The sequence below is a fragment of the Chiloscyllium punctatum genome, chromosome 19 (assembly GCF_047496795.1).
Source record: "Chiloscyllium punctatum isolate Juve2018m chromosome 19, sChiPun1.3, whole genome shotgun sequence".
NCBI lineage: Eukaryota > Metazoa > Chordata > Chondrichthyes > Orectolobiformes > Hemiscylliidae > Chiloscyllium > Chiloscyllium punctatum.
The window spans coordinates 62,299,847-62,313,002 of NC_092757.1; the positions used below are offsets into that span (position 1 = coordinate 62,299,847).

At 41.0% G+C, this 13,156-nt stretch overlaps 1 protein-coding gene across 7 annotated transcripts in view; it reads left to right on the forward strand.

The window, feature by feature from the left end:
• Positions 1-13,156, forward strand: part of LOC140491405 (syntaxin-1A) — a 264,150-nt gene that overhangs the window by 51,727 nt on the left and 199,267 nt on the right. For all 7 annotated transcript variants that reach the window (XM_072589539.1, XM_072589538.1, XM_072589537.1 and 4 more), the window contains exon 3: positions 7,918-8,017. In XM_072589539.1, coding sequence (XP_072445640.1) covers positions 7,918-8,017 — 100 coding nt within the window. The remainder of the gene's footprint in view (positions 1-7,917; positions 8,018-13,156) is intronic.

Below are 13,156 nucleotides of genomic sequence, written 5' to 3' on the forward strand. Positions count from 1 at the left end.
TTTGGCCAATTTGTTCCAATCCAACAAGAAAGGAGTTATTGCTTGACCTCGTGCTGGGGAATGAAGTGGATCAATGTTTGAGCAGGAACATTTATGTAATTTATGTACTCATCCTTCACAAGATTTTGATTATTAATGGAGAAAAGAAGAATAATCTGAAGTAAAATAACAGAGTGCCAACTTCTTAGGGATGAGAGGGGATCTAACCAGGGTAAATAGTTCTAGAAATGTACAGCACGGAAACGGAACATTCAGTCCAACTTGTCCATGCTAAACACATATCCTAAATAAATCTAGTCCCATTTGCCAGCATTTGGCCCATATCCATCTAAACCTTTCCCATTCATATACCCATCCAAATGCCTTTTAAATGTTGTAAATGCACAGGCCACCACCACTTCCTCTGGCAGCTCATTCCACACACGGTCATCCACTGTGTGAAAAAAGTTGTCTCTTACATCTCTTTTAAATCTCTCCATACTCACTTTAAACATATGCCCTTTAGTTTTGGACACCCCCACTCTGAGGAAAAGATCTTGACTAGTTCCAAAATTAACAGGAAAAGCTAACAGAACAAAAGATTTTTTTTTAAGGAAGCATTGTTTCATGAATAGACTAGGTTATTTTCAAATAAGGCAAAGGATAACGGAGCTGAGCCTTCTTGGATAATGAGAGAGAGAGAGAGAGAGAGAGAAAATATGATACAAAAATACAGGATACATGTCAGGTGAAATTCTTAAAACCAGACCCAATAAAAGATGCTGTGAGGGAATGAAAGCATGGAAATAAGATCAGCAAAGAGCAAATACCAGACTAGAATGGCAGTTAACTTGCAAAAGAACTGAAAGTCATTTACCAGCATCTGAATAGGCAGTACTCCCAAAAGGACTAAAGTGAGGACTGCAGATGCTGGAGATTAGAGTTGAGTGTGGTGCTGGAAAAGCGCAGCAGGTCAAGCCACATCTGAGGAGCAGGAGAATCGACGTTTCGGGCTGATGAAGGGCTTTTGCCTGAAACGTCGTTTCCCCTGCTCCTCGGATGCTGCCTGACCTGCTGTATTTTTCCAGAAATGCACTCTCGGCTCAGTACTCCCAAAAAGGTGGGGTGGGGCCTATTCATGATAATGAGGATGATGTAGGCTTAGGAGGAAGAGTCAAGTGTGGAATTTCTGTTGGTGCTTTCTGTTGGTGTTTACTAAGGAAGAGGGTGCTAATAAAGTATTGGTAGAAACAGAGGTGGTGGCAGCAAAAGTTGGAGTGAAAATTGAGAAGGATTTGCTGAAAAGATTGGCTATCTTTAAAAGTGGATAAGACAAATCATTTGTTCCAGAGGGTTTGCATTCCAGGTTGCTAAAATAACTGGGAGCGAACTTAATAGAAGAGCTCACCATAATTTTACAAATTTCCCTAAATATGTGGGAGGACCTAGAAGATTAGAGATTGCAAATACTATTTAAGGAAGTGTCTGAGGACATTTTTAATAACTACAAACTGTCAAGTTAGTATGACTGGTGGATGGTTTTCCAGAAATAATAATCAGAGAGACAGGTACTTGAGAGGTTTGTATAAACTAAACAGAGTCAGTAAGGCATTTGATAAGGTTCCCCACAGTAGGCTATTGCACAAAATATGGAGGTATGTGATTGATGGTGATTTGTGGTTTGGATCAGAAATTGGCTAGCTGAAAGAAGGCAGAGGATGGTGGTTGATGGAAAATATTCACCCTGGAGTTTAGTTACGAGTGGGGTACCACAAGGATCTCTTTTGGTCCACTTTTGTTTGTCAGTTATATAAATGACCTGGTTGAGGGCCGAGTAAATTTGCGGATGACTCTTAGGTCGATAGAGTTGTAGATAGTGACAAAGGATGTTGTAGGCTACAGAGACACAAAGATGAGCCGCAGAGCTGGACTGAGGGGTGGCAAATGGAGTTTAATGTGGAAAAGAATAAGGTGATTCACTTTGGAAGGAGTAACAGGAATGCAGAGTACTGCGCTAATCGTAAGATTCTTGATCGTGTAGATGAGCAAAGAGATCTCGGTGTCAGGTACATAGATCCTTGAAAGTTGCCACCCAGGTTGATAAGGTTGTTAAGAAGGCATACCATGTATTAGCTTTTATAGGTAGAGGGATTGAGTTTTGGAACCATGAGGTCATGCTGATGCTGTACAAATCTCTGGTGCGGCCACATTTGGAGTATTGCGTGCAGTTCTCATCACTGCATTATAGAAAGGATGTGGAAGCTCTGGAAAGGGTTCAGAGGAGATTCACTAGGATGTTGCCTGGTAGGGAGGGAAGGTCTTACGAGGAAAGGCTGAGGGACTTGAGACTGTCTTTGTTAGAGAGAAGAAGGTTGAGAGGTGACTTAATTGAGACATATAAGATAATCCAAGGGTTAAATAGGTTGGATAGTGAGAGCCTTTTTTCTTCGGATGTTGATGGCTAGCACAAGGGGACATAGCTTTAAATTAAGGGGTGATAGATATAGGACAGATATCAGAGATAGTTTCTTTACTCTGAGATTGTTGTAGACTCACCAACTTTAAGGGCATTTAAATGGTCATTGGATAGGCGTATGGACAAGAATGGAATAGTGTAGGTTAGCTGGGCTTCAGATTGGTTCCACAGGCCGAAGGGCCTGTATTGCGCTGTAATGTTCTATGCTCTATGTTCTAGAGTCAGCAATAAATGACATGTCATGCTTAATCATTTTCATAGAAGTTTTACATCATATAATGGAGAAGGTTGATGAAGGCAAAGCCATGGACCTTGTTGATATGAATTTTAGGAAAGCCTTTGAAGAAAAACCATATAGAGTCATAGACATTTGGGTGGCACGGTGGCACAGTGGTTAGCACTGCTGCCTTACAGCACCTGAGACCCGGGTTCAATTCCCGCCTCAGGCAACTGACTGTGTAGTTTGTACATTCTCTGGGTTTCCTCCGGGTGCTCCGGTTTCCTCCCACAGTCCAAAGATGTGCTGGTTAGGTGAATTGGCCATGCTAAATTTCCCATAGTGTTAGGTAAGGGGTAAATGTAGGGGCATGGGTGGGTTGCGCTTTGGCGGGTCGGTGTGGACTTGTTGGGCTGAAGGGCCTGTTTCCACGCTGTAGTGTAATCTAAGCTAATCTAAAGATGTACAGCATGTAGACAGACCCTTCGGTCCAACCCATCCATGCTGATCAGATATCCCAACCCAATCTAGTCCCACCTGCCAGCACCCAGCCCCATATCCCTCCAAACCCTTCCTATTCATATACCCATTCAAATGCCTTTTAAATGTTGTAATTGTACCAGCCTCCACCACTTCCTCTGGCAGCTCATTCCATACACGTACCACCCTCTGTGTGAAAACGTTGCTCCATAGGTCTCTTTTATATGTTTCCCCTCTCACCCTAAACCTATGCCCTCTAGTTCTGGACTCCTTGACCCCAGGAAAAAGACTTTGTCTATTTATCCTATCCATGCCCCTCATAATTTTGTAAACCTCTATAAGGTCACCCCTCAGCCTCCGACCCTCCAGGGAAAACTACCCTATCCTGTTCAACTTCTCTCTATAACTCAAATCCTCCAACCCTGGCAACATCCTTGTATATCTTTTCTGAACCCTTTCAAATTTCACAACATCTTTCTGATAGGAAAGAGACCAGAAGTGCATGCAATATTCCAACAGTGGCCTAACCAATGTCCTGCCAACATGACATCCCAACTCCTGTACTCAATACTCTGACCAATAAAGGAAAGCATACCAAATGCCTTCTCCACTATCCTATCTACCTGTGACTCCACTTTCAAGGAGCTGTGAACATGCACTCCAAGGTCTCTTTGTTCAGCAACACTCCCTAGGACCTTACCATTAAGTGTATAAATCCTGCAAAGATTTGCTTTCCCTGTGGTTAGGACTGCTGCCTCACAGTGCCAGAGACCCAGGTTCAATTCCTGCCTCAGGCGACTAACTGTGTGGAGTTTGCACATTCTCCCCGTGTCTGTGCGGGTTTTCTCCGGGTGCTCCGGTTTCCTCCCACAGTCCAAAGATGTTCAGGTTAGGTGAACTGGCCAGGCCAAATTGCCCGTAGTGTTAGGTGAAGGGGTAAATATAGGGGAATGGGTCTGGGTGGGTTGCGCTTCGGTGGGTCGGTGTGGACTTGTTGGGCTGAAGGGCCTGTTTCCACACTGTAAGTAATCTAATCTAATTTAAAATTTATCTGAATTAAACTCCATCGGCCACTCCTCAGCCCACTGGCCCATCTGATCAAGATCCCGTTGTAATCTGAGGTAACCTTCTTCGCTGTCCACTACACCTCCAATTTTGGTGTCAAATCAAAACTGACACTCATGGAACAGAAGAGTCAGTGTCAGCTTGAATCTTGAATGGCTTCAGGTTAGAAACCCGGGCGTTGTGGATAATGGTTATTTTTCAAACTGGAGGATGGCAGGTAGTCATGTTCACTGTGAATCAGTGTTAGGAGTTTTGCTTCGTTTTTTGCTTTTTTTTTGTAAATGACTTTGATTTTGGAATCCAGAGTAAAATTTCAAAATTTGCAGAATATTCCAAATTTGACATTGTGTGGCCAACAGTGAGAATATACCAATTTACCATAACAGCAGGATAAGGTTGCAGAAGGGCCATACAAGTCATAAATGGTGGTTAATGCAGAGAAGTGTGAGATGATGGACTTTGACAGAAGACAATATCGACTACATATAGCTCTCAGAAGTTTTCAAAGGCACATGGGGGTTCATGTCCATAGATGTTTAAGGATGGCATGATATATGAAAAGACAGTTAACAAAGCTTATGGGACCTTTTCCTTCATAAATAGAGATATTGAGTTCAAAAGCAGGTCATCAATGCTGAACATGAATACGTTTTAGGTTAGGCCCCAACCTAACTTCCAGGTCTGTAATATTACAGTTTAGAAAACACATGAAGGTCCTTGAGAAGTTTCAGAATGGTTCCAGAGCTGAAGGGTTTTACCCAAAGATTAGGGTGGAGAAACAAGGGTCATTTTCCAAGGAAAAGGGAGATAGAGAGCAGTTTGCTCAAGATTAATACCCATTTACTGAAGGTAGGCAAAGAAAATCTCTTCTTTGCAATTAGTGGTGGAAAAACTAGGGAACACAAATGTTAAGATTTTGGGCAAGAACTCCGGGGGAATACAATGAAGAAATTGTGGTCCCTCAAACAGAAGGTAGCAGGCCAAATAAGTTAGGTAGTTAGGCCTATGAGACAGTTGCCTTTTATTATTTAGCTGATACATAGAGTACAAGAGCAGAGAAGGTATGCTGGAACTGTTTAAAATACTTGTCAGGCCATAATTAGCGTGCTTGTTCAGTTCTGGTCACCACCTTATAAGGATATGATTGCATTAGAGAGGGTACAGAGGAGATTTCCCAGGATGCGGCCTGGACTAGAAGGTAGGAGCTATGAGTAAAGATTGAAGAGGCTGGGATTGTTTTCTTTGCAGCTGTGGAAGTTGAGGGAGATCCTGAAAGACGTGTACAAGATTGAGGGATGTAGATATGGTGGATAGAAAGGCACCTTTCCCATTAGCAGTGGGTTCAATAACCACACGACCTAAATTTAAGGTAAGTAGTGGAAAGTTGAGAGAGAGGTGAGGGAATTGTTTTCACACAGAGGATGGTGGGAGTCTGGAAGTCACTGCCTGAATGAGTTGTTGAGTCAGAAACTCTTGTTGCATTGAATAAGTTTTTAGATACACACTTGCATTGCTTAGCCTCCAGGGCAATGGACCAAGAGCTGGAAAATGGGATTAATGTTATTGCATTCTTGTTGATGTGATGGGCCAAGTGGCGTCCTTCTGTGCTGTAAACAGCTGAGTCTGAGTCTCAAGATCAAAGCAGTTCCTTATCTACATCAAAAACACTTTTATGTGGGGTTTTTTCAGCACTTCTGTCAGTGAATTTGCTTCTGATTTCTTGAGAGCACCAGGCATTTCCACTGGTAGTAAACAAAAAAGTCAATGCAAATTCACTTACCATCATTTTTAACCAAGTTTTATTAAAGCTTATGTTTGAACTTGAATCTGTGAAGCTAAGTTGTGGAAGTCAGTCCAAAGGATCCTCTGCATATTCTATACACTGGACTGGAATAAAATAACAGAAGAGTTCAAGCCCCAACCTCTAACCATTGTCAGCATCTCTGCGCAGGGTGCTAAAATGAAATGGTCTGGACTGAGTAGGGACTAACAATTTGCATTGGAAGAAGGATTGAAAAGCAGAAGGCATAAATTGAACCTAACTGATAAAAGAAACAATGGCAACATAAACATCTTTTCACACTGCAAGTGATTGGATCTGGAGTGCACTGCCTGAGAGTGTGGTGGAGGCAAGAGCAATTGAAGCATTTGAAATGCAACTCGGAGAACTGCTCCATCAGAGAACCTGCACAGACTTGACGGGCTAAAGACCTCCTGTACTGTAACCATCCTGTAAATAAAAATGATTACAAAATAAATTTGGTTGGGCATTTGGAAAAAATAAACCAACATGACTTAGGGGATAGAGGAGGAATGCAACTGATTGGATTTCTCAACAGAAAGTTAGCATGGATATGATAGAGTAGCCTCCTCCTCTGCTGTTCTGATTGACATTTCAGGTGATAACTTGGATTGAAGAGATGTTGGCCTAACAAATTATTGAACCAACTGACTAACAGAGAAATAATATTGATATGTCTGGCTAAAGAAAATCAATGTTAAATAGCAAGTTTCAACACTCTTGTTATGCCACTGACAACTCAAATATTTTATTTCCTAAATTATAAGCTTGTTTCACTTAATACACTCTATTGTATTTCCTGCATATAATCTCAGTTGGCCATTTAGTGAGGGAGTTTTCCATTGTCAGAGCTGCTGTTTTTCAGAAGAGATCTTAACCTAGGGCCTTGTCTCAAAGAATACACAATTCCAATGCACTACTTGACTAATGGTCTTGTGTTCTGGTGTCCTGGTCAAGATTCCTACCTTAGTTAAATGTCAGCAAAAAATTGAATTCCGACAGATCCTCTCCTTTTTTGCATTCCTTTACCCAAGACTACTCCCGTGTCTTTAGAAGAACAAAATGTAAACGAGGATTGAATGAAAAGTAGATGCCTGAGTTAGCAAAGGGTGCAAAGTTATCAAGAAAACAGGATGTTAGATGACTAGGATTACATTTGGAGAGATTTGATGCTGATTTGAATATTGAAAAATGTTCATGAACATGGTTTTGGAAAGACAATGGGCAATTAACAGAAGTCATTGTTCAAGTCATAGTACAGTGATCACAGCAAATGGGAAATAAATTTTAGGTTTGTAAACAGACACAAGAAGTGTAAATCTATGGGAATATTGCTGATGTCCATTAAGAATTGCTTAGAATGCATAGATAGTGTTTCTAAACAATTTTAATTTTAGCTCTGGAATTTCAATGTGATGGAAAGAATCAAGAGAGCGATGTTGAGGGTCCAAGTTTCAAATCATTATGCCGAGTGGAATTTTTTTGGGGAATAGTTCAAATTTCATTGGAATTATGAAAGCAAACGAGGTGCTTTATTACACATAATGGCAACTAGTGAGGTGGAATTAAAGATCAAGAGTGCATTGTTTCAGATGGGTGAAGATGAGTAATACATAATATTCTAAAAGATCAGTGTAAATGAGCAGCTTAAATGGAATTATCTATACAACTCCAGGCATACAAACAGGTATGGATTAGAATCCTGTATTGGTGATTTTCTTCTTGATGATTCTGTGATGTCATGATCCAGTCTGCTCAATTTATTGCACTGTCCTTGTTTACACTGTATTGCATAATGGTAATGTTTTAAATATAAGTCTGCTTTCTTTAATTTTCTGGTTTTAAATGAATAGTGAAAGGAATGTGTTTCAACATGTTTTGATCTCCTGTAATTATCAGGTTGAAGAAATCCGAGGCTTCATAGACAAGATCTCTGAGAACGTGGAAGAGGTTAAACGAAAACACAGTGCAATCCTCGCTGCACCAAACCCAGATGAAAGTAAGAATTTGATTTTTGAGAATTTCTGAGCAGGTCATTGAGGATAGTCACAGCATGAGGTCGCAGAGGGTGATTTCAATGGATCACTCCAGCTAGAGTTAGACTATTACTTAGTGTGATCATGCAGGGTGTAGCAGTGACCAATCACTCTACTCGTTGCACTCTGAGGACAGTCATTTCAAGTCCCTAAGATATCATATTGGGTCAAAGAGCAATCTCATTTTTAGGGGTGACCACTCAACACTTGTCGATTTTAGACCACTTACCTTAATTTATCTGGGTAGTCTGCAAAATTGAACAGACTCCAGATGATTGGTAGCCATACACACAAAAATGTCAGCTGTTGCTGTTAGTACAATGTTTATAGGAATTATAGAAATCTAATCTTCCTACTCTGCAAGCCTATCTATTTCATGCTGACATTTGTGGTTTTGGGACATGCTGAAAGTGTCATTGTTTGTTGCTCCAACCAAGCAATTGCTAATGTACTGAAGAAATACCTCTGCTCCTCTTTGTAATACTCATAGTAGTAAGAAATACGTGTGCTACTTCAGTTAGTTTGGAATTCTTCTGAAAATGGGAGTTTCAATGTCCATTAGCATGCAGAGGCTGCAAAACTGGGAGCTAACAGGAATAGGACCTTTCCAGTGCATTAGCACCAGCCTTGGCAGGAGCAGAAAAAATTAAATGAATGCTAATCAGAAAGGCAGAGGGCTCAACATGGGGACACTGGGGCAATTTAGAATCTGTGACAAAGGGAAAAGGTTGGGATGAGTCAAGGCCTGTCAAAGGAGGGGGATGGCAATGAATGGAAAAGGGATGGGTGAATGGATGGCTATGAAGGTGTCATCAAGTGTTGAGTGGGCGGCACGGTGGCACAGTGGTTAGCACTGCTGCCTCACAGCGCCAGAGACCCGGGTTCAATTCCCACCTCCGGCGACTCTGTCTGGAGTTTGCACATTCTCTCTGTGTCTGCGTTGGTTTCCTCCGGGTGCTCCAGTTTCCACTCACAATCCAAAAATGTGCAGGTTAGGTGAATTGGTCATGCTAAATTGCCTATAGTATTAGGTGAAGGGGTAAATGTTGGGGAATGGGTGCGGGTCAGTGTGGACTTGTTGGGCCAAAGGGCCTGTTTCCACACTGTAAGTAATCTAATTAACTGGGAGTGTGAATTTGGTGAGAAGAGGGCAAAAATATTTTGGGACAGAGGAGGAAAAAGTAAACTGCTGATTGAGGGCAACTTGGGATGAACACTGGCTTGATTAGATTGGTTAAGATAGGACAGTCAGTATGAAGTGGGAAGTTTAAGAAAAGGTCTTCCTTGGTGAAAATGTGGAAAGTTGGATGGATATCTCTGTGAACTCGGTCTGGAGAGAGAAGAGTACTTTGTTAAATCTGAGCAGTGAGGGAATGGATATGGGGAGTAAATGGGATGGGTTGTTTTGTTGAAATTCCTAAAGTCCTTTTGTTGTCCTAACAATCTAATTGTAAATTATGAAAATGCTTTAAAGTATTTAAACTACATCATTTTAATGTAACCAAAAATATAAAATTTACCATAATCTCATGCATCTGGACAATTTTAGAATTTAGAACTTTATGCCTTCAGTACTTTTGTTTTCATGTCTTAGTATTTTCAGTCCAATAGAACTGAAGGAATATTGTGTTTACTTGCAACTTAAGAGACAAAGTAGTGCAACTACTTTTTTTCACATGTGAGGTTGTGTTTTTGTGGACTTGTTGATCAGCATTAGCTGGTTATTAGATTGGTATGTATAATCTGGGCATAGCTTCAGCAGCATCTTCAATATGACAGCATTGAGAAAGGATGGGCCTGAGTAAGGTCAGCACTTCTGTTTGCTGCACTGATGTTGCATTAGGCATAAAAAACCCTGAAGTTCTGTTTACAGTTGGTGAGATATCATTATCTCCTGCACAAATATTTCTAGGATGAAAAGGATAAAGAGGATGTGCTGTAATCACCACCTGCTGATTCACTGCAGTCGCTGTAGTGAGCTGAAAAAGATGTCGTGTTCGGCTATAGAACAAAGCAGGGCAGCTGCTGCATCCTCAATCTCCTGCAGTGAGACAGCACAGGCTGCACGCAAGGGGAGAGCGGTTAACAACACGTATGAGGACCGGACTGCTGGTGTGAATGGAGATTGCGGCATGAGTGTGGGGGGATGGGTGGCCAGCCGCCTTGCTTCATTCATATTTTCTGCACAAAGCTTTAAAGGCGGTAGACTGCATTAGCAACAGACCCTCTGCAATGTCCAATTAATGAAGCACCTATGAGCTAAGGCTTTTTGGAGTAATTCTGACTGCAATAGTATTGTAATCTGTAATTAAATGCCTTCTGTTAGTGGTTTTGTTGACATCAATCACATTAACCCCTCTGCAGTCCTCCGCTGCAGTGACGTAGATTCCTGATAGTCAGAGCGTTGCTTGCCCGTATGCTTGGCTCCATCGAGATTTTGTAAACAAAGTCAAGTATGGTTTAGAGGCTAATGTGACTTCAGAGCAGCAGTTGAATGAGGACAGATGTGAGTTCTCTGCATTGTTATCAATGCATGAAGAATGCAGAGAGATTAAAGGATGCTCCCCACACTGCTCAGCAACTTAATATCATATGCAGCCACCACTGATGTTATGAGGCAGAGATGCTGGCAGTAGGTGTACTGTTGTTGGCACAGGTTTTGTGCAACAGGAAGTATCAAAACTGACAACATGAAATGTGGCATTGCAACTCGAGATTGATGCTTCTGTGTAATAGCACCAGAGAGAGGATTTGACAACTTTTTCTAAAAACAAAATCTTCTCTGGATGTGAAGGAAATTTGTATTTTCAAATTTGTTTTTGAATTCTGGGTTGCCCTTCTTAAACAGTTGCAGTCCTTATGTTGATGGTTTTTCCACAATGTTGTGATAATCAGGATTTACTTAATTTAATAATTATGACACAGCATCTCATATCCTAAAATCAGGGTGGCATGTGATTTATCAAATAACAGATGGAGATATTCTCAAAATTTTGCTGTCTTTGCCTTCCTCTGTGAGAGAGAAATCAAAGAGTTGAGAAGTGCTACTTGTGCTGTACAGACTGGAAGCAAATTTTGATAACTATGATAAATATTGAAACCAAAACCAAAGGTCAATCAAAAAGATTATTCTGAAGATTATTGAGCTTCTTCAGTGTTGTTACAACTATTCAAGTGAGTGATGAGTATTCTATCACATTCCTGGCTTGATCCTTGTTGATGATGGAGATACTTTGAGGGGTCAGGAGTTGTGCTATTTGTTCATGAACATCCAACTTCTGCTTGTTCTTCAACCTGTTGATATGACTGATCCATTTAAATCACTGTTCAATGGTACCCTCTGGAATGTTGGTGACAATGAATTTGGTGATGATGATACTTATTGAAGGTCGGGGACATAGTTGAGTATTTGGTTGTTGAAATGATCTGTTCATTTCATTAATGATGTGAAACTGTCTGCCACTTGTCTCTCCACATTTGATGTTGTCCATGTATTATTCTCAGTGTTTCTGTATTTTGTCATAGTTGATCAAACAAGAGCAACTAATCTTGCCTCCTGCTAGGCATTCAGCTCCCTTATATCTACATCTAAATCAAGAATTTGATGACCTCCAGAACCAAGGTGGCATTTGAAGATTTAAAGAATAAGTTGGATATAGCACTTGGAGCTAAAGGGATCAAAGGATATGGGGGAAAAGGAGGAGCAGGCTATCAGTTAGATGATCAGTCATGGTCTTAATGAATGGTGGAGGAGGGTGGAATGCCAAATGGCCTACTCCTGCTCCTGTGGTTCATATTGACTGCATTGTGTACACAGTCACTTTGTAATGTCTGGAGTGAAGTGAATTGATGGGCACTGGTTCTTATAATAATGAGGGCTTACATGGATTTTTTTTTACTTAAAGCATTCTCAAATGCTTCAGTCTCAAATGCTTCAGTCTCATATCATGCATTCCCAGTGTCTTTTCATGTGAGTTGAAAATAGAGGTTCTCATGGAGTTTCCTCCTTCTGCTAGTTGCCTGATTCTGCACAAACATTTTTGGTCTCATACCTTGTTATGATCTCTCACAGTGGTTTATCTCTGCTATATCACACTGCTTTTTGTCTGTTATGCAGTTGATACAATATTATACCAGATTCGTGCCTCAGTATAAGGAATGTTTGGTGGTGCTTTTACATAATGGAACCAGAGTGGTCTCCCTGTGACACTACTAGTAATGGAAGAATGTGTGTTCAGCCGGACCTTGAGATTGTGGATTGTGATAATATACAATTCAGCAACTGTCTGTGATCTACAACACTTCACAGATGCCCAATTCTAGTCCAGTTGTTGTTTATGACACACAGCATTATGGAAAGAGGTGGTAAACAGTAGAATTTTGTTTTCTACTTCTTTTATCATGAAGCAATTTGATTTACAGAGTCCACAGTCAATGGTGGAGATACCCAGGGTCAAGCCCACTCAACTGTATACCACTGTAGCCTCACCAGTGGACATCCTGCCATCTGTGTGGAGTTTGTACATTCTCCCCGTGTCTGCGTGAGTTTCCTCCGGGTGCTCTGGTTTCCTCCCACAATTCAAAAATGTGCAGGTTAGGTGAATTGGCCTGGCTAATTTGCCCATAGTGTTAGGTGTAGGGGTAAATGTAGGGGAATGGGTCTGGGTGGGTTGCGCTTTGGTGGGTCGGTGTGGACTTGTTGGGCCAAAGGGCCTGTTTCCACACTGTAAGTAATCTAGTAATCTAATCATTGAGACATATCCGTTGATGTTACTGGAGAATTTTGGGATGTTAACTGATAGTTATGATTCTGTGAATGTACATTTATAAGGGTGTGGTTTGGTTTTTTTGTAAGACATCTCTTAAAGTACAGACCCCTGTCCTCAGATGTTAGGAAGACTTTTCATTGTCAACTAGTCTGTCCTACGTTGATTGGTGCTGAAAGGTCCACTCAATATTTTCCTCATTAAGCATTATAATAACACATACAGTTTTCAACTCTAGCTTGCTAAACCATGTCAGTGGGTACATGGACTCAACTACGTGGTCATATATAGTATTTGCTTCTTTTCTTGAAGGACATTGATAAACAGTTGGATTCT